At 43.4% G+C, this 20,389-nt stretch overlaps 1 protein-coding gene across 12 annotated transcripts in view; it reads right to left on the reverse strand.

Annotated features, from left to right (window-relative positions):
• ZSWIM8 (zinc finger SWIM-type containing 8) overlaps positions 1–20,389 on the reverse strand; it is a 103,742-nt gene that overhangs the window by 45,807 nt on the left and 37,546 nt on the right. For 9 of the 12 annotated variants that reach the window (XR_012650098.1, XR_012650097.1, XR_012650099.1 and 6 more), the window contains exons 7-23: positions 19,727–19,847; positions 19,170–19,371; positions 17,836–18,011; positions 14,426–15,434; positions 13,491–13,622; positions 12,373–12,552; positions 10,864–11,047; positions 10,196–10,294; positions 9,155–9,279; positions 7,633–7,864; positions 6,695–6,847; positions 5,688–5,910; positions 5,201–5,490; positions 4,207–4,430; positions 3,436–3,918; positions 2,659–2,827; positions 156–329 (exon numbers count right to left, since the gene is read on the reverse strand). Coding sequence is in view for 5 of the 12 variants with exons in the window: in XM_075025735.1 (XP_074881836.1) it covers positions 156–329; positions 2,659–2,827; positions 3,436–3,918; positions 4,207–4,430; positions 5,201–5,490; positions 5,688–5,910; positions 6,695–6,847; positions 7,633–7,864; positions 9,155–9,279; positions 10,196–10,294; positions 10,864–11,047; positions 12,373–12,552; positions 13,491–13,622; positions 14,426–15,434; positions 17,836–18,011; positions 19,170–19,371; positions 19,727–19,847 (4,176 nt within the window). In the remaining 7 variants the exon portion in view is untranslated. The remainder of the gene's footprint in view (positions 1–155; positions 330–2,658; positions 2,828–3,435; positions 3,919–4,206; positions 4,431–5,200; positions 5,491–5,687; positions 5,911–6,694; positions 6,848–7,632; positions 7,865–9,154; positions 9,280–10,195; positions 10,295–10,863; positions 11,048–12,372; positions 12,553–13,490; positions 13,623–14,425; positions 15,435–17,835; positions 18,012–19,169; positions 19,372–19,726; positions 19,848–20,389) is intronic. The other 3 variants (XM_075025737.1, XM_075025738.1, XM_075025736.1) reach the window with 2 other exon arrangements.

Here is a 20,389-nt window from a genome sequence, read left to right on the forward strand (position 1 = left end):
CATATATGATCATGAACTGGCTTTCCCCATGTAGCTAAGATGCCATCACCCCCAACAGGTGCAGTAGCAAATTGCCAAATGACAGTGAAAACCTGCAGCCCTGCCCTGAATCCCTCTCTCGAGGGGGCCATAGAAACCCACTTGGCCGTCCTTACCAACTCGGTATGCGGAGTGGAGGTAGTGCAGACCCTGGGGGCTCACAGGCTGACTGTGCTGCTCATCCTCGGCAGGAAAACTCCCTGTAACAAGGGAGTTGGGCTGTGAGGACAGAGTTGTCAAGGAAGCCCCCTGAATCGCTGGGAACGTTGATCCTGCATGGACACTTCCTACTGAAGAGAGCAAAACAGCAGCATTAGGACCCACCACCAGCCTAAAAGAAGGTTTACTTGGGCCATCATCTCCCTTACCTGACCGCCCCCTGCCAATGTAGTGTTCTGTTCCCCTAAACAGAACAATACAGCAACCAAAAACCACAGACTTACAACTGAAATACAACGGGCTAGAAATATCTCTGTTTTGTTTGCAAGTAGGGCCTGAAAGCGGTCAGTTACAATCTTGTCCATCTCTTTCACAGCATACCATGAATATGCACATGATACATGTTTTACATGTAAAAACATGTGTTGACTCAAAGGTCTTTGCTATTATTAAATGACGTCTGGTTCTGATTTCTTGTGCAAGGAAACAAGCACGTGCTTGTCTACATCTGATGAGAAACTGCTGAGGAAAATCATTGAGCAGGAACAGTATTAAGTCACTCAAAGATCAAGTCCAACACTGTGAGGTTCCTCCACTTCTGCTGTAAGACAGCTATGACTCCATCCAGCTACCATGCAGGAAGAGTGCTACTGGAGGCTAGTCTCCAATACATCCTCAGAAAGAACAGCCACTGCATACACTGGCAGCACATACTGACAATAAAAACAGCAAGGAAACTTGAGAAGCTCTGTCACCTTCAGACACTTAACTAGTATGGGCAAAATCACGGAAAATCAGAAATCACAGGAAAATCCATTACATTGTACCACCTAAACTTGCATGGACAGCAGTTAAGACTGAGCCAGTAAGCTGTACTCTGACAAGGGACTCAAGTGTATCTAACTTTCCCTCTCAAGAAAGGTACAGAAAGGAAAAAGCAAGGTTTGCCTGAGAATTCCAGAGCAGAGATGCCATTAGGTGTGTGCACACTGTTAACCTTATTTCACAGCTTCTCTGTGGTGCTACTACAACACCTTGGGCAATACTCCAAGTTCTGATTTCTCCTCTTCCCCTGCCACCACAAGCATTTTTTTTTAAATGTTTACTAGCAAATAGTTGACTACCTGAGAACAATATGCCTCCCAGGAAAGATCTGTCTGACCTCCTCAACCAAGCAGACACACAAAGTGGGGCAAAATCTGTGCTGCATTTGAAGTCTGGCCAAGGAGAATAACCCACAAGAATGAGCTGAATAGTTGCCAGAGCTCAAGCGTCACCATGTGACTATGTACTCTAGGAACAATGAAACAGTATTTTAAGAACCAAAACCAGAAGTTTATGCAAGCCATAAACAATGGCAACTGGGAAGGGTGGAGTTGTTTTTTCCTTTCATTATTTTAAGTGCCCTAGGATGAGTTAGCAGTTCTGGAAGATTCATAACTCCTTGGAGTACAGAAATGGTTTCTCACAATTAAGAGTCACAGCATCAGCCCAGGACGAAGGCTGACAGCAAAGGATGCTCTTCAGATCCTGAGGCCTTCAGGACTATTCTATTTGCTTTTGTGGTGGCTTTTTGGCATCAAAATGCAAGATAAAAATAACTGAAAAGATTCTCCTGATAATCTGGATATGAAGGAGGCCAACAGAGCTCTTAAGTGTTTTCCCACATACCAGTCTTCCAGCACCTGGTGAGTTGCGAAGCACTGATACGCAAATGTACAAATAGCCAAACACTACAACCTCTCCAGTGAAGGGATAACAGAGCCTGGGTCAACCATGACCCACTGGTGCAAAACCCCACGGCAATGAGAGCATGTCCACAATTCAGTCAACATCTGCTGTTCCAGTGCTGCACTCTACTTGATGGGTCTTCACCACTGCTCTAGTGCCAACACAACATGTGAGCAATCATTCAGATTACCATTGACATGCTCCTGCCAAAACATCTGTCCTCTCTAATGAAGTTCCACATTTCAGGTACTAGCCGCCTCCAATCCCTTTGGGCTGGAAAGACATCTATTAGTGCTAGTGTAGCAGAAGTCTGACTGCTGTCTGCTTCCTGCACTCTATTCATCTGACCCAAAGGAACCACAAGACACTGCTCAAGATCATCTATGCTCACCTTGCCCAAAGAAGAAGGGGAATAATGCCCTAACAACTTAGAAGTCAGAAAGACCAGGAGGGCTCCAACCACACTTTAGTCTGAGAGGCCAAAATAATCTCATACTGGAAATTCAGCCAAACAGAAATTAAAGCTCCACTAGTGGAATCAGCACCCTTATGAATCCCAGTACCCCTTAGCATGCATATCTTTAGGATGGAGTGGATTTGGCCAGAACTTTTCAGTGCAAGAACCCTGGTTCCACCTGTGGTCAATGAGGAGCAGGACTTGACTGCGGTACAGCTAGGAGGCACAGTAAATAAACCATGCTATGCACAGCCCAGAGCTGTAACACTTACTCGCTACATTGGAAGACAGTGACAGTCCTGTCTCACTGTGATAGGGATGCACTGCAATCTGCGTCATGGATGGGACAGGCACACCAGGGAATGACACTGCTGTAGCTGCCAATGACGGTGTTGTTACCGAATAAGGGTACTGCGCTCCTATGAATGCTGGATGGACACCCTAAAACAGAACATAAGTAACAGTCATGTCTATCTCGTCTGACCATTTAGAAGTAGTCCAAAACACAATGTCCCCACACAAACCTCAGAGCATGGGTAGTCCAATCTGACAGGGAGGAGGAAGCACAGGAAAAAGTAGCACAGAAACTACCTGGCACGACATGACCATTACATCTGCTTGCTCCTCCTCCCTTTAAATCTAAAGCAGAAAACCGCTCCAAAAACTTTCAAAAATAGGCGGAGGTTAAAATAACCTTTATTTGGTTTTCCCTCTGTAGTCTCTGTTTAGTCTGCAAGCTCTGAAGACGACAACATTTTTGTCCAGTGCCTTCTGAGAAACTATGGGGCAATAACAATTAAAAACTACTGATGTATTATATTTTAAATTCTCTTGAGACTTTAAATGCACCCATAGAAGGCTCCTTATTACGCAAATGCTGAGCTGGGAAGCCAAAGTAAGTATCACAAATCAGCAAGTAAGTGGGAGCAGAAGCTAGATCTCAAGCCATGGCAGGTCTAAGCCCCACACTCTCTCCAGTCCGATGTACTCCCTCTGGAAGCAGCCACACAAAGTTCACCATAAATGAACAAGGCACAGGGAAAACTCACCTGTGGGTACGCCGAGCCAGGGACCGGGAAGACAGCTGGGCGCGGCATGTGCTGGATAGTGTGTCCAATATACTGGGGATTACAGGGGATGTGAGTCTGAAGGGTGGTGTAAGGATGGAGACCCTGCGTGTGCGTATGTGCCATTGCTGGCCCTGCCATTGTATGCTGCTGGTACATGGTCGACCCAACAGAGATCACTGGCATGACTGTTGCTGCTGCAGTTACCGCAGCTGCCACTGTTACAGTGGTCGGCTCAGAGGTCACCCGGTTGTCTGTCAACCCACGTGCCGCTTCAGAGGCAGCCCGTGCACCACTGGCACTGCAGCCAGTGGCACCTTCTCTCTGGGCTGGGGTCCCACCAACAGTCTGTTCGTAAAGCCAGTACCACTGGTGAGCTACTTCGAACAGGACTTCTGGGTACACGCCACCTCCTTTGGCTGCCTCTTCTACTGCCATACAGGCCTTTTCCAGCATCAGATTGTCCTGGGAGCAGTGAAAGAAAAGCAGAAGTGAAGAACGCAAAACGAGAAACACAAGAAGGCAAAACTACAACATGAGAAAAGTATAAGGTGCTCTAAAATGACTGACGCTATGGGGAGCAGACAGATCACAACTATGCAGCAGAATAACCAGAGTTATTCATGAAACATAAGAAATCCACAGAACTGGGATTAAGGCTGTCCAGTGGCAGAGGAGCCAATCCCACAAATAACAGCACATCCTTGATGCTAGAAATCAGCTTGCACTAGCCAGCCCACACGTGATGCTCACCTGTTCCTTGCACTGCACCAGAGCCCTCTGGATCTCATTTGGGTTCAGGGCATGGGCATGGGGCAGGCAGCTGAGTGCCAGTTCAGCAGCTGCCCGCACCATGTTGGAGTCTCTGGCCCGTGAAGCTCTATCTGCCAATGATGCCACCTCTGGGGGAGTCAGATGTCCATCCCAACACTCCACCAAGATGTTCAAGGCTGCGCTACCGATCTCCATGGCCTGCCCTAAGAGGAAGAGAGAAGATTCTCACACCACTGTATGCCCAGCGCAGTTCTAGTCAGCCTTCCCTCAACAGGAGCTGCACTCCTCACTTCTTCAGAAGCAGTGACAGAGCCCAGTTGCTCCCCTTAGGCTTCACATCAAATTTAGGCTCTTCCTCCCAAAACACAGGACAGGCAGGAGCCCTCAATAAGCAAGCAGTGAATAAGGGTACCATTACCAAAGTTAAGTTAAACATGCATTTGAGGCAGTGAGAGGAACTTGCTATAGCTGATTTTAGTACCCATAAAACACAGCCTGGACTGTCGCTCTATTTCCACCATGTCAGGAAAACATGACTTTTCAAGGGTGTGTTTTTCAGGCTCTAGAAGCCATGTGGATAGAAAGCAGGTAGTAGGTCTGGGTGCAAACAGAAGGAGGAGGAAAGTGAAATGCTGAACGCAGCCAAAGAGCATGTTCAGACTTGACAAATGTCTCTCTCTTCAGCAGACCCCTCAAAGAGAAACTAAGACCAGTCTCTGTGTGAGAAGTGGTCTATGGCTTTGAAGACTGAAGCATGTTGCAGTACAAACAAGAAGAAACAGATCACAGGAACTTTCCAGGCCAAAGCAAGCACCACTCTGTAAATCATTGGTGCTCAGCTTCTACTGCCAGCTGTGCCAGCAGCTGACATGGTTACCATAGCACATCAGCATCACCATTTTGGGGAATAAGCTTGCCTCCCTCCCCTCCTTCCTGCCCAGAAGTAAGCTTCCTGATAAAGTTTTGCTGTAACCTGTGATCCAAGAGACATGAGAGGAGTAAGTTCGAGAGAGCCAGTTGGGAGACACAAAGTTGTGCAGCCCTAGTGCGTACAGCCCAATCTCGAAGGCGCAGAGATGAAGGTTGCGGTGTGGTCCCTGGTGCCCACCACTGGAGGAAGGGTGGGTGAAGATAGAGGTACTGCTGTTTCCACCTGCTTTGATAAGGACTGTCTTGGCCAATTCAAAGTAGAAGTGAGCAGCTGCCTCTGAGGGCTGGTTTGGGACATGAGGAGCATGGCTCTCCAGCCGTCTCCCTTTATACCTAGAAGAAAAAGACAGAGGAACCTTTCAGACAGCAACAAGTACCCCAAGTTCACTAGCTGGAGTGCAGATTTCCTGTCTTTAGGGTCCAGAGGAATGGAAGCAAACTCTCCCAAAGAAGTACTTCCTGATGCACGTGTGCTAGCTTCCTGACATCAGGCCTAGAGATTGCCTCTGTGCACTGGTAGTATTCATTACCTGCCAACTTCCACAGTCTTTGCACGGGCTCCCCCACTGGCTCTCCTACTCCCACTGGAAGAGGAAGATCCCAGCGAATCACTTGAAGAACTGCTGATGCTGTCACTGTCCTGTCCTCTGCCCCACGATGTTGTTGCCCATCCCCCACGTAGTGGACGCCGACTGAGTGTCGGAGAACTGTCAGAGGTGGTTTCAGGAGCACTGCTGTCAATACTAGCCATGCCTACAACACCAGAACCAACACAGTAACGTCACCAGGGTTGGTAAATGTAACGTGGATAGGTAAACTCCTACCCACATCACCTACAGTCCCAACCAAGATCAGTTGTGTCAGTAACAGTCAGCCTTACAGCTGCCAGGCGTTCAACTTTGCAAACCAAGATTAAATTAGACAATTTTGCCACAGATATCAGTGTCATTTTGCAGCTCTTGGATTAAAAAGCAGAAGAGTCCAAGAACAATGTATCTTTATTTCCCCCTTCACACCATTCCAGCCCCTTGCTCCACCTGCCAAGCTTTGTGGCAGTGTGTAACAACAACAAGAAACAAATACACATACAAAGTCAAGTTCCACAGATTGTATGAGCATGAAGAAAACCCTTCTGGTATATGTTGCACAATTTACACAAAGGTTCTTCACATCCCCAGCCTCTAACTTATAACCTTCCCAAGAGAAGTGTAGAGGCGGCAGCTCCTCTGAATTTGTTTCTGGACCCAGGAGCACAGTGCTTCGCTCCCAGAGTCCAGCCATCATTCAGCTCCAGATACCTAATCCATCACCCAGAACATATCTAGTGTGAGAAAGGTATGGTAAATTCCCATACAGAACGGGGCAGGAAATCTGTGGGGCAAAACCTATTTCTCCATGCCAAACATCTCAGAGACAATCAACTGCTTCCGTAGTACAGGAAAGGCTGACAAGTGGAATGAAAGAGCAAGGGAATTGCTGAAAGCCCAGCAGACTGCCAGCACAGCACTAGATGCTGTATGAACTAGTCTGTTCCTACCTGTGTGTTTCTTCTTCTGCCTGACAGGTGAACCCCAGCATCTCCCATTGTATCCACCTCGGTTTCCAAGGGCCAGACGACTGGGGACCTTTCCCTCTTGTTTCAAGACAGTGGCCTCCGCAGCTGGCTCACAGGGGGACCTCTGAGAGCTCTCTGCATAAACAGGACAGTGACAAGGTAAATATTATGATTTGTTTCTGTATCTCTAAAACCAGATGTGGCCATTTAAAAGATATAAACATCAAAAGATGCAGGATTTTTATGAAATGAGTGGTATTTATGAGCAGGATTATCTCAGTTTTCTTTCAGTATTAAGCATATCATCCAATACCAGGCCAAGAACATTTGACCTTAACAACTCAAGATTTGGAAAATTTGCTGCGACTACAGAAAAATTTTAGAATAAAAATGCTCCAGCAACCCTAATCGTATTGCAGTCATCCTCAGCTAGTAATGATCTCTTTAGGAAGGGTTAAGACAGCACTTGCTTTCCACCAAATGCTGCTGTATGTGATGTTTGCCACCAAAGTGGAGGCACAGCTTGAAGAAAACCACGTTTACCTCTAACGCTCTTCAGCAACCTTAGTTATTTATCTTGCATGAAGGTACCTGACTCAGTGTGTTACTTTTTGAAATTCTGCACCTCTGTGATACAAACCTAAAAGACAGAGTCACAGTAGTTTTATGTTAACTGGTTATACAACTGGCTCAAGATAGGAAAACCTGAAAATTAGCTTGAATTTCTATGCAACAAGAATGTTTACAGAAAAGGATACAGCCAAACAGATCATGGGGGAATGACTTTCTAGTAACCACCAAGCAGCCAGATGGTAATATAATCACTCTGACTACTTCCCAAAACAGACAAAAATGTACAGTTCCAGTTTTGCACTGATAACAGAAGGGTTTCAGCACAGCCCTTACAAAGCACCTCTTACCCTGTGCACTCTTCTCCACAAAGTTCTCAGGACTGCTCTGGACTGCAGTGCTTACAGTAGCTTGCTGAGTGACAGAGGTCCCTGGAAGCTGCTGGATAGCTGCAGTGGACTGGGCAGCATGTTTGGAAGGAGATTTTTGGTTTGCTACTGTAGGCTTGCTGGATGAGTAGAAGGAACTCAGAGTCTGTGGTTTGTGAGTTTGACTCTCTCTGTCCAGGAGTTTGTCTAAAATCTTTAACAGCAAGGAAAAAGAAAAAAAATAAAAGAGCTTAGCAGAAGGGTAAAAGAACAGGCATTACACCAAGACATAGAGGGAAAGTACCAAATCAGCTTCCTGGTGCACAATAAATTCCATTTGTTGAAGAAAAAAAGAAAATGCTTATTCTCTATAAACTATGCATTGTCTTCCCGCACTGAAGATCAGCAATGCACAGTTGAGAGCCACGTGGTCTGTATCACTGAGGAAGTAAAGATTCATTTGTACACAGTAATATCCCCATTTTCACTTCGAACAGCCACTGGCTTTAGTTGAAAGGCACCAAAAACTCACAATAAAGAAGTACTTCTGGTACATCAAGGACAGAATGGAGGACTTTATATTTAGTTCTGCCAGTCATTAGATGTTCTTGTTTAAGTCACCAAAATTCTGTGCTCACCACTCAAAAAAATCCTGTCAGACCATTACTGAGAAACTGGTAAAGCCACTAGAGAAACTGCCTTCTACCAGCCTACAATAACACTTTATTGTCCTTATTTATTACATAATTGGGCAGCAATGCATGACCACATTTTATGGGTTTGTCCATTTCTACTGTTCATTCTCCAGATGAAACAAACACCACGAGTGTGACAGAGCATTTATTTGCAGATGACTGATATCACATTGTCACTGCTATTCCCTGGAGAAGAGTATAGCAAAAGTACTTCTTTAGGAGGCAGAAAGACACTAATTATATTCTTGCTGGGTAGAAGCTTTTCTGAATATAAAAGATTAATGAAACCTTCCTGAAGCTTCAGCATTTTTTGATTTTTTTTTCCTCTTTTGGGGTGGAAGGGCAGAGTTTTACTATCTCTCTTGCATGGGAAATTAAGGCACAAGTGGACTGAACTAGTATATCAAAAGAGGTGAGAAGCTAAGAAACAAAGGCTTTGCTAGATATACTGTTCTGCAAGCCAACATCCCTGCAGCAAAACAGACTCAATCCCCAGACCACACACACAGTGCACATTGAAAACCCCTGGAACAAAGGACTTGTTTTAGCAAATAAGCAAAAGTATTAAAAGCACTGAGAACGCATTCTCCCGACTGGACCTTAAGACCTTATGGAAAGGGTGCCTCTTCCAGGGCAATGCACACTGCACAATCAGATTTTACATCAGTGGAAGAATAGAAATACCACAACATAGCTTGTAAATCACCAGTACATGACACAGCAACTTATGCTCACTGACAAAACTATCAAATCCATCAAAACCCAAACACGGTTTGCACCTCCCTCTCTCCTTTTAAAGGGAAACTCACCTTCTTCAGCTTAGACTGATCATCCTTGTAAGTAATCATCAGGGCTAGTGCCAGATCCCCTTTCTCCCTTCGGGTGCCTTCACACAACAGAGGATGTTCTGCTTCACTGACAGTTGTTTTCATGCCTGCAGGCCAGAAAAGAGGGGATGAAGAGATAAGTGAGCCCAGGGGACTACACCACATCCTGAGCACTATCTATACCTCAGACTATTTTATTCACCTCACTGTCACAGGCAAAAGATTTTTTTTTTTCCCCTATTTCTCTGTTAACTTCAGAAATAGGTCACGAATAAACAGGAGCTGCTGTCTGTCCCCAGAATACTAAGCTTACTACAACTGTCAGAACAACCAAATCCTAATCTATGCCACTGGAAAAGAGTCCAGGCAAGCCCACAACTTCATCTTGAAACAAACTTTTCCAGTTTCTGCAGATGCTACGAGCCAGCATTCCCACACCATAAAGAACTCATCTTCCTCCTTTCAGAGATGAGGCAACAGAGGACAGGTCTTGTTTAATCCATTCTATTCCTTTTTGCATGCTGCTTTAACACAGGCATACAATATTGTCAACATACTATATATAATTACTGCTTTGTTGCTGAAGCTGATAAACGAGGCAAGAATCCAGCATTATGCTAAGACCCTGAATTATATGATAATGCTCGAGAGTACTTCTGCTAGTCTTTCACTATCATTGAAAGACCTCTTCTGAAATTATTGCCTTTTGTTCTCTGAAATTATCCACCTCCATTAAAGTCCAGGCAATACATCTTCTGCAACAAAAGAGCAAGAAGAAAGCTAAAATTCATGCTACTACTTTAACATTCAGTTCCTGTCCCGCATCCCCCTTCCATTTTTCACAGCTTCGCAAAGGCACCTCAACCCTGGCACGTAGAATCCTTCTGCACCTGGTTCTGACAAACCATGCAAACACTTTCATTTCTGCACCAAACTGGAACGAACTACTAACTCTCACCATCCAAAATGAGGCAGGATGCAGAACACAGATGAAGAAAGACTTTTCTTGTAAAAGATTCTTACCAAGAGCAGCAACCGCTGCCTCAAAACCAAGCTCTTCATCTCCAGGCATTTCATTATTCCAATTACGGCTTGGGGGTCTAGAGCCTGTAGGAGAAACCACTGAAAGAAGACAATAGAATTACTGCTCAGCTTTCAAAACTAGGACCTCAAGGCAAAAGCCATTTCTGAGAGCTTTCTAAATTTGCAGAGCTTCCTGTGGTCCTATTCCTAGCCCTGCACCAGTTTCAAGACAACAGCACTATCTTGGGGGTTTTTTTCCATTTCTCTCTAAACTCAGAATGTTCCAAACCAGGCAGGTATACTGCCAAGTCAGTCTACTAATCCCAGGTTGTGTTCTTTTTTAAAATACTAGATTTATATTGGCTTCCTCTGAATACAACCAGCATAAGAGTAGAAAAGTCAGTCATTTATAACTATTTTACAAATACACACGAACTGCTGAAATGTGGTAAGTTTCCAGGTTTTTTTCAAATGTAAGCAGAAGGAGAGGCAGTTCCATTGGGGCACAAAGTACCTCTACAGCAATATGGAGGGAAGCGGAAGCAACAGCATGTGAAGAATCAAGATTAGGTTGTTCTTATACAGAAGACAGTTGCTCTTTGAAAACCCCTCAAGACCTGGCATCTCAGAACATGCCCTTCATGCACTCAAGCCAATGCAGACAGTACCTGGAGTGCACAGGACATCAAATATAAAGCTAGCCAACATCAGAGGCAGGACAGGACGGTAATCGCATAGGGTCCCTTCTCGCAGTTCTTCAGCTCTTCCTCGAATAGTGTTCATCTCATTAGTGCCCAAGGGAATCTTCTTCAAGAGGGCTACAATCTCAGACTCCTGATATGCCAGCTTCACCTGGTAGTATCCACAAGGAAACAGAAGAAGCTGTCATCAGCTCTCATCAGCACAGGGCCTATGGGCCGTGGACCATTTTTCCCTATACATGAAGTACAGCAACAGTTTTTATTGGATTGTTAAATTATAGCAACTCTTAGCACCCTAGCCACTTTTACCATTCTCTCCACACTAAATACAGATTTTCAAATCTAATACAAGTCTTGCCTCATATTTATACACACATTTTTTACTCAAATTATCACTCTTGAGCTGCATACAGAAAAAAAACGCATCAGCTTTCATAGGAACATCAGGAGAAGCATTTGACTGGATAAGTCAGTGGAAAAGGTGATTACTCTTAATTGTAGGAAGAAAGGATGCTATGTTAAGTAATATACCCATTTGAGACAACAGAGACTTACTAGGAGAAGAATGGGCACGGGGTGGCAGCACACATGCCACCAGGATGAAGACCATTACATTTCACTACTCTGCCATACCTGCATTCTCTCCATTCTTAACATGTGAAAGTGATTGTTTTCTTTTAGGTAGCAAGTAAACTGCCAACCTCACAATCTTCTGATCAGACCACAAGAAGTACAGATAATTAGTGTAACAAGTGTAGTTGGTGGATACCTAGCAACAATACACACCTCCAGGGACTGTACAACCCTGCAGTGAAAAGCAAGGCAGCTGCAAATCACACAGACAAGGTCTTAATTGGACACTTCCTTTTTCTAAACAGGAAGCCAAATAGTAATCAAGCAGCATCCAAAATAATATGCTTGCACAGTGCACACGTTCGCTTGCCAATGAATGAAATCAGCAAGAGCAACTATTTTCAGATGTAACAATTGCACCAATTCACCCTGAAGAGTAAGTTTCAAACCATTTCACCAATGCGAATATGGACAGTTCCATTTACAAATGGTTTTATTTTCCCCAGATTAGCCAAGCAAACTGGAAACATATTTTAAGATAAGAAGTAAGCTATTCTAATCAAAACTATATATTCATAGAAGATTTTGTACTCATTTAAATATTTTCAAGCCTGTAGCTTCATGTGAGATCAAAGGCCTGATGGCACATGAGGTCTGAGCTTCCTATCAATGAAGGTAATGCCAGATGAAGTGATATTTCTAATAATTTTTCTGGCAGATCAACGTGTGCTAATAGGACACGCGCACAATCCATTTAGTCCCACTGCAATCAATTTAAAGGAAACATATAAAAGCATAACCAAACTTGAGGAGCTGAAATGGAAACCACATGAGCAAAAGCATTCAAGCAGCACAATGTTGCTTATGAGCTTATGGATACTGCCTTTTTGCGATGTTTCGTACCTCCAGAGCCTTTGTAGAGGCAGGTGGTCTCTGCAGCTCCAGAGCAAACATTCCTATTTGAAAGGCCAGGTTGTGGTACTCCAGCCGCTCACTCAACACAGTCAACAAGAAAGCAGCTTTAGACAAGGTGTTGGTTGCCATCCATGTCTGCTTGCTGGTTGATACCTTGTTCTTTTTGCCCTGTTTGAGGAGGAATTTGTCACAGGAGACTTTCCTACATATCCTAAATGATTCTATGCTTGTCCTTCTACCCTTTGCAATAATCAGTAGACAGGAGAAAGAATAAAACATATTTAAATTTTATTCCCTTTACTGAGGAATCACAAATCCCAGTGGTTACTGACGAACATCATTACTTCCCCTACCTCACCCCAACACGACACAGTGGAAGAGCTGGCCTGTTGATAAGACATATGTCCACTACTGGACTGATGCTGTGCAGGCAGATGTCGCATGCCTGTCCCTTCCAAGGGAACCCTTCCATACAACAAACACTGCTTAGTGCCACTACAAGTGATTTTCCAGAAGTTTATGCTTATTTCTTTCCTTTCCAAACCTCTGTTGTGAACCAGCAAAACTTCTAACATTTCCAGTGGTGCACATTATGAAATAGGAGACTAAGGTTTTGGAGAGAATCACAAGAAACAGGGTCACCTGCACAGAGCTGCACAAAAATCAAGACTTCTTACAGCTGCTGTATATTCTCATAGCACACAGTAGCAGGTATCTCTTAAACAAAACATCCTTTGAAGCTGATGTTAAATACAGTGTTTTGTCCAATTGATTTAAAATAGATTCCTAAAGGACTTGCAGCTTTAAACAGACAAACCAAGCTTCTCTCTGAAGCATAAGGAAAAGTGAAGGAGCTTTTAATTAAACTCGAGTTTCTGAAGACTCCAAGTCTTGCTGAATGGCCTGTTATTTTCTTTCTCCTTTTTTTTCACCCACACACGCAGTGATCAGGCACATTAATGACATCCAGAGAAGTTCATCCCAGAGCATCAGTGAAGTGCCCTGAATCACAGTGAATGAGAAATGCCTGGGAATGCTGTTCTATCCATCCCACATATTCCTTCTAACTTACTCTACCCCCAAAACTAGGCAAGCTCTCTCTCTACCTTAGTTGGTGGTTGCTCCACTTTGAGATCTGGAGGGTTGGCCAGTAGGTCCCTGGCAAGCTCTACAGTTAAGCGGCATGCATCATTACTGTATCCATGTGCATACAGGGCCTCTGCACAGGCAAACAGGATCTGCAAGAAAGAACAGATGGTCATATTCAAACCACACTCCCCCAGGCTAGAGCTAGCCTGCTCAAACTACTTGTTGCGAAGACTCTGCAAATACAATTCACAATTAACTTCAGCAGCAGGTGTTGTCAGAGTCCTTCTTGCCTGGACCTTCACCACCATCCCTTTAAGCACTCCCCTAAAAAGTCTTTTCTTCCATGATTAAGTCCTATCCTCCCTCCAAGTGCTATAAGAGATCAGAGAAGAACTCAACAAAAAATAAAACTAAAGCCCAAACTGACTATTTCCATGCATCTCCATTTCAGCTGCTTGCTCATATAGGTGCATGCTCTAAACATATTTTGAGGTTATTACAGGAACGTGACACAGTCTATTTAGATTGCCTCTGGCTTTCCAGAGAATTTCTGCTTACATGGTTGGATTTGAGATTTTCCTGCTGGGCACTTACTTGTTTTTAATTTCAGCTCAATTTTGCCATTTACAGGAGTGAGACTCGGTAAAAAAGCACACACTGTGTTGCCTACATCTGTAAATCCTGGAGTGTGACATGGGATGAGCTAAAACTGGGATACACTTGAAGTTAGCACAGAAACAGGGAGTCAAGCTTGTGGGAAAGAGACATGTGTGATACCACTGGATTAAGTGGATAGCTTATGATACAATGGGTTATGATGACATTATCATTAAGCACTTGATTTAACATACTAGGTTAAGTGTGACAGCTAGGAGGCTGGCAAGACCATGATGTATACAATACATAAAACTGCAAAACTGCAAAACAGTGTTTTTAACTAGATTCAGCTCACCTCCATCCGGTTCTCCTGCTCCAGAGGCTTTATACCAGCAAATATATCCTGCTCCTCTTCATTTCCCCCTTCAGCTTTGTCATCATCTTCCTTGGCTACCTCTTGTGGATTCAGATAGTATACCTGGTAATCATAGTCGTCTTCTCCATCATCCCCACCCCCTGCTGCACCATTCTCTCCCACTTCTTCTGGCTTCAGGCTCACACCACCACTGTTCTCATCTGCAGAAGGGAGGTCATCATCACCACTACCCATTTCCCCCACAGGATCCTTGGGCGATTTCTTGGCCATGGAACTGCTCCTGACACTGGGCTCAGGTCCCTCGGAGAAGTACACCCCACCATCCTCCTCAAAGGTGTCCCTATAGCTCCTGCTCAGTGGGCTTTCTGTAAAACTAAATGTGTTGCTGGCTTCTGCCCCCAGAGCCAAGCTGCTGTCATCCAGGCTCATCTCTGCCAAGTCTGGCTCCAGAGAGCTGTCTTCACTGCTCATGCGGCGTTTCCCACTATGTTTACTGGTCAAGCCTTTGCTCACTGGCAACTTTGCTTTGCCCGCTGCAGTCTTGTACACAGCTTTATCACCTTCTGCTGAAAGCCGTCTCAGAACCCTCTGTGGCGTTTCAGAGACAACTTTCCGCTTTCCAGTAAGTTCCTTTGGACGAACTGCTGGCTCTTGTGGAGAGGGACGCAGCCTGTCCCCAGGTTGCAGACATGGTCCCCCGGACTCCTGTCCATGGGTTCTACCAGCCTCACAGGCAGTTTCTGTACACTGCAACCGGCAACTCCTCTGCTGGATGGCCTTTACCCAACAGAATGAGTTCTTTTTGTCAGTGCTGCTATATGTGATCCCAGGAATGGGATAAGCTTCCTCCCAGTTGAAGTAACAGGCTTCCACAGCTGGCTTGAAACCCTGAAAGAGCTTCTCCAGTGATTTCTTGTGCTGACCCCTCTTAACATTATCTATGACTTTCAGCTGCCACTGTCTGAGCTGTGAGCAAAGGTCCCTGCGCCTAAAAGAAGCAGCAAGAGGACAGGTTAGAAAGCAGAAAACAAAATGCACCTGTGACAAACTACCTCTTAACCTACAGAACACTTCCTTTTGGTCAGAAACATCTTCTGCTGAATTAAGTATAGACAGCATTAGTAAGAAGACAGGCTGAAAAAAGGAAACAGGTATAATAACAACCAAGTCCTAGACAGGCCCATGATATTGAAACAAAACATGAACCGTACCAACATGAAAGCACAATACAAACTGGAAGGTTTAAAATTAAATACTGTCTGCCCTGTTTGCTTCTCTGCCCCAAATAAGGTATTAGCGATGTGAGCCTCAGCAGTCTGAGACCAGCGAGTGCCATGGGGAGCTGCTCTTGGAATCATTCATAAAACAGTTTGCAGCAGCTGTGAAACAGCCCTGTGAACAACTCCAGTCAAGACATTCAAAAGTACAATCTAAACAGCCTACCCAGAGAAGCACAATGCCAGACAGGACCACCTAATCTACCTCTTTACCCTGATATGCCTATATAGAGCCCAATAATTTAATTTAGGCTTTAGCAGACTGTCCTCGGGAGACTGAACTCCTGCAAGCCATAGGCACAGAACAAGCAAGAGAAAAATAATTGATGTTCAAATAACTCTGAGGAAGAAGCAAGCTGGTAGGGTTATATAGACTTAAATTACATAGCAGTTAGTCCCATGCCCCATATTACCATGGAAGAACAAAGCATTTCTGCATTTCCCAGCTCCAAATCTCATGCAGGGCCTGAGCACGAGCAAGATAGTCTAAATGGATTACATGTTTGGGTGACCTAATTCAAGAAGAGCAAAAAGACATTTCTAGAAATTGCACCAAGTGTCTCAATCAACTGCCATCTTGTTTCTGCCACAGATTTCAGAGATCTGAGATACAAGCCCAACACTTCAATCCTCTCAGATTTCCTATCAAAAGCAAAAGAACAAAAAAATCAAATCAAAACAGGGTGACCCAATTTAGGTGCAAAGGGTATTAGGACAAAAGAGTCTAAACGAAATGGACTGCTTCTACTTGTCCACTAAAGAAATGAATTAACAAATGACCAGACTGGTAGGGCTTAATCAAGGAGAGGTTTTTCAGAAGGAAAAAGAACGGGCAAGTACTCAGGAAAGGTAACATAAGGATGAGAGCCTGCAATCAACTAGGAAGGAGGTAGCAAGTCTCCTTATGATTCACTGGAAAGAACAGCAAGGATAGGTAGAAGAGGGTTTTTCTTGATGACTATTCAAATGCCAAGAGAATAGGTAATCAAGCAGGAGCACTTCAATTATGTGTGAGCTCAAGTAGGAGATCTGAGCAAATTTGAACTGCGCCAAATAACTCAAATGTGAATACACATAGCACAACTTCATACTTCATTCAAAGCCAAAACCTTTTATGGTTTTTCTATGTGATCTGATTGATGTTTGTGTTTATTTTAAGCCTCATTCCCAGTTTTCTATGGTTTTTGGTTTGTCTTCATCTCCTATATTTAGCTACTTCATATTGTAAACTGTACAAGACAGGAACTGCATCCATTTTAGTGTTCCTGATGTACCTAGGGCATTTTATTAATGTTACACAACAATTCACAGAAAGCAAATCCTGTTAATGTGTAATTGTATTGAAAATACCATCCTGTTTTCATTTGTTCTGAAAAACTTTCTCTGAGCATTTATAGCACATTAATTCAGTACATTTTACACACCACACTTTGTAGACTAGATGTACAAACCAAATTATTACAATGTCAACCACAGTATCTCAACACGAGCCCTCAGTACCTCCACTGCTATTCAACCAGTGCTAAATAAAGATGGCAGTGATTTACCAAGGCACAATATGGTTTAGAAACCTGCAAAAGCCTCATAACTTTAACTCAGACAATTGAAAACACTGACTGAAAATCATACACCAGTGACACTGTTTACCAATACACTGCAGAGAATAAATTCCCTAAGAGCACAGAAAGCAAGAAATGGTTCATCTTGAAACAGACAACAATGAATGATTGGGCCAAACAGAAATCTATTAAACTGCTGAATAGTTAAATTTAGAAAGTATTAAAATTTATCAGTAGCCGGTGTTATAATTCAAAGAAATGTTCTCCACTGGGACACTAAAATGCAGAATTACACTCATACATAAAAGAGAACTCTCAGAAAACAAATTATTCACACTACATGATGTTGCTAAAAGTGAGCAGCAATAACAAGTAAAGTTTAAAGTAATTATAGTGCTCCTCAACCTTACACAGCACATAGTCCAGAAGGACTAATGGTTGAACAGGTAATGAGGTAATGATACAAACACAAGAAATCTACAGGAAGAAACTCTTGAGTGTGCTTGAATATCACAGAAATAAAAGAGAGACTGGATCCAATTCTGGTGCTCACCTCTGTGGACTAACAGTTGGGTCAAGGACAGCCAGCCTCCAAAGAACAACCATCTCATCACACATACTTGCACAAGCATGAGCAGCTACTTCTGATTGGCCATTGCTGCGCCCTGTGTGCCCGCTAGCACTGCTGTGTGATGCAGATGTTCGCACACTGTACCACCAGCCGGTTATCTGCAGAAGAAAATGTTCAGTGGAGCTGTGTTGTGGCCAACATCTCATCCCCTGCTCTCACTTAACCTCATAACTGCAAGGAAACAGGATCTGTAGCTAGTACCATGTTTTCATTTGACTACAACATAACTACAAACATTAAAGCAGTATTGGTTTGTGAGAACTAAGGGCTTCTCAAAGTTTTTCTGGTTAGAAGGCACATATCCACAGAACAAAACACTCACAGGAGGTTCTCTTACTAAAGGCCTTCACACTTGGAGGGAAAAAGTGAAGAAATGTGATAAATGAAGCATATCCTTTTCCCCTGCTCAAAGTTGAGGTATGTGATAGAGCAATAAGGAAACTTAAACTGCAATTTATGTTACAGAGTGAGATCAGTGTCTTGAACTCTCAGATGAAACCTTTTTCTTAATACTATTTTAAAAAAACATATATTTTAATATAAAATTATATAAAATTATATATTAATATATAAATATAAAAATTAATTACTATTAAAAATTTAGTATTAAAAATTTATTACTTAAACCCATCAAAAGATATCTTCTACAAAAATAACAAAAGACACTGAGATTCTGCCACCCAACATATATCTTCAGTGTTTATCAAAATGACAGCTCATATGTGATGTACTTTGTTTATCAAAAAAAAACCCATTACAGTAAATCACCTTGACTGGGCAGAAATCAAATCAAATGTGCTGAACAAAAGAGGTCAGACTCCATATATTCATGTTAAAAGGACTGAGGTATTTTTGGGATATAGCGTTACCAGGACATCACTAAATCAGCACAAGAGCAAACTGTAACATCATCTTAGTGTGGAGAAGCACATGCCTATAATGCATAAAGACTGTTAAAAAAAATTTATTCAGCCATGGATTGTACAAGCACGTGGCACCAGTCACTGGCTCAGCCTGGTTCCCCAGAATTTTCCCCACCACAGCAAAGAGATGGCATTCTGCGTTCCCCTCAGGTGGTGTGCCTGATGTCTGCTCCACTGTGGCAGGGTCTTCAGTGTACAGCAAGTCCCACGTCTGTTAGGTAGCTCCTTTTATAGTGTTGCTAAATTCCGTGTTCATTAATCAGAAACAGAGAAGAAAGTTGGTTCTGAATCACTGATGTAAAGTGGCACCGTCAAGCAAATGTGATCCTATACCTGCTCATAGTTGAGACACTGGTCAGTCAGAATCTCCAGCAAAGGAGCTGCATTGCTATCCCGTCTCTTAAACATCTCCCGCACAATGGAAAGCAGGTTCCAGATTCCTTCAGGCTCTCTTCCTCGCAGGGGACGCAGAAGACAGGCCCACTCAGCAGCAGCTGGTGGCTCCGTGGAAGAGAGATACATTGAATTCACATCACTGTAGATAAAACAGAAGAGCAGGGATACGAAAAAATGAAATCAAGCACAGCCATACAAAATTATATTCTATGTCCAGAAGTATATTTGCACCTTAAATGGGACGGACATGCATAACCTAAAAGAGAGGATGCATTACAAGACCGAGAACGCTACGCAAGCAAGGTATTGTGCAAATACAGCATGCTCTACTGAAATAACATTGGACAAGCTATGCAAAAATACAGTCCAGAAGAGTGACCGTGAAACTAAGTATCCTTCAGCTGATGGCATCACATAAGCATACAGGCTATACAGTGAATGAGCTTACAGATTGCAGGAATATCACATTTTCCCTTCAACAGGAAACAGTTTACCTGAAAACAACAGGAGAGGGTCCACAGAATTTATGAAGGGTTTTCTTTATGTTGTCACTCAGAGTAGATTCATCTAAGTACCAAGTGCTTTGATCTGATGCAGAGGGTCCAGCAGTGGGATCTTGACAAAAGAATAACACATATACAGTCTGCAGGCTTTGAAGATATTTTCCTCTGTGTGCCCAACCACAGAGATTATAGGGAGTACACAGGCAGTGTTACAGTTTATTTCACCCGTTGCAGAACTCACTATTCCGAACTACCTTAAAATGCTATCATAACATTACCTTAACCACTGACAACACTAAATTGGGAGACATGGCTGGCATGTTGAACGGTAGCACTACAACCAGTGGCACCAGAAGAAATTAAAGGACTGTGCCAACAGAAACTTCATGAAGTTCACTGAGGAAAAAGGTACACTTCTGTACCTGGGACAGAAAACCCCTTGCATCAGTACAGATTGAAAACCAAATGGCTATGTAGCTGATAGGGCTTGGTGATTATGGTGGATGCCAGGCTGAACACAAACCAATGGCAAACTTTCACTGAAAACACAAAACAAAAAAAAACCCCAACCTGCAAACTAGAATATATTAAGAAAAGCACAGCTAGCAGATTTAAGGAACTTATTTTATCCCTCTCTACCTGGCACTGGTAAAG

Source organism: Buteo buteo, chromosome 4 (genome assembly GCF_964188355.1).
Source record: "Buteo buteo chromosome 4, bButBut1.hap1.1, whole genome shotgun sequence".
Lineage (NCBI taxonomy): Eukaryota > Metazoa > Chordata > Aves > Accipitriformes > Accipitridae > Buteo > Buteo buteo.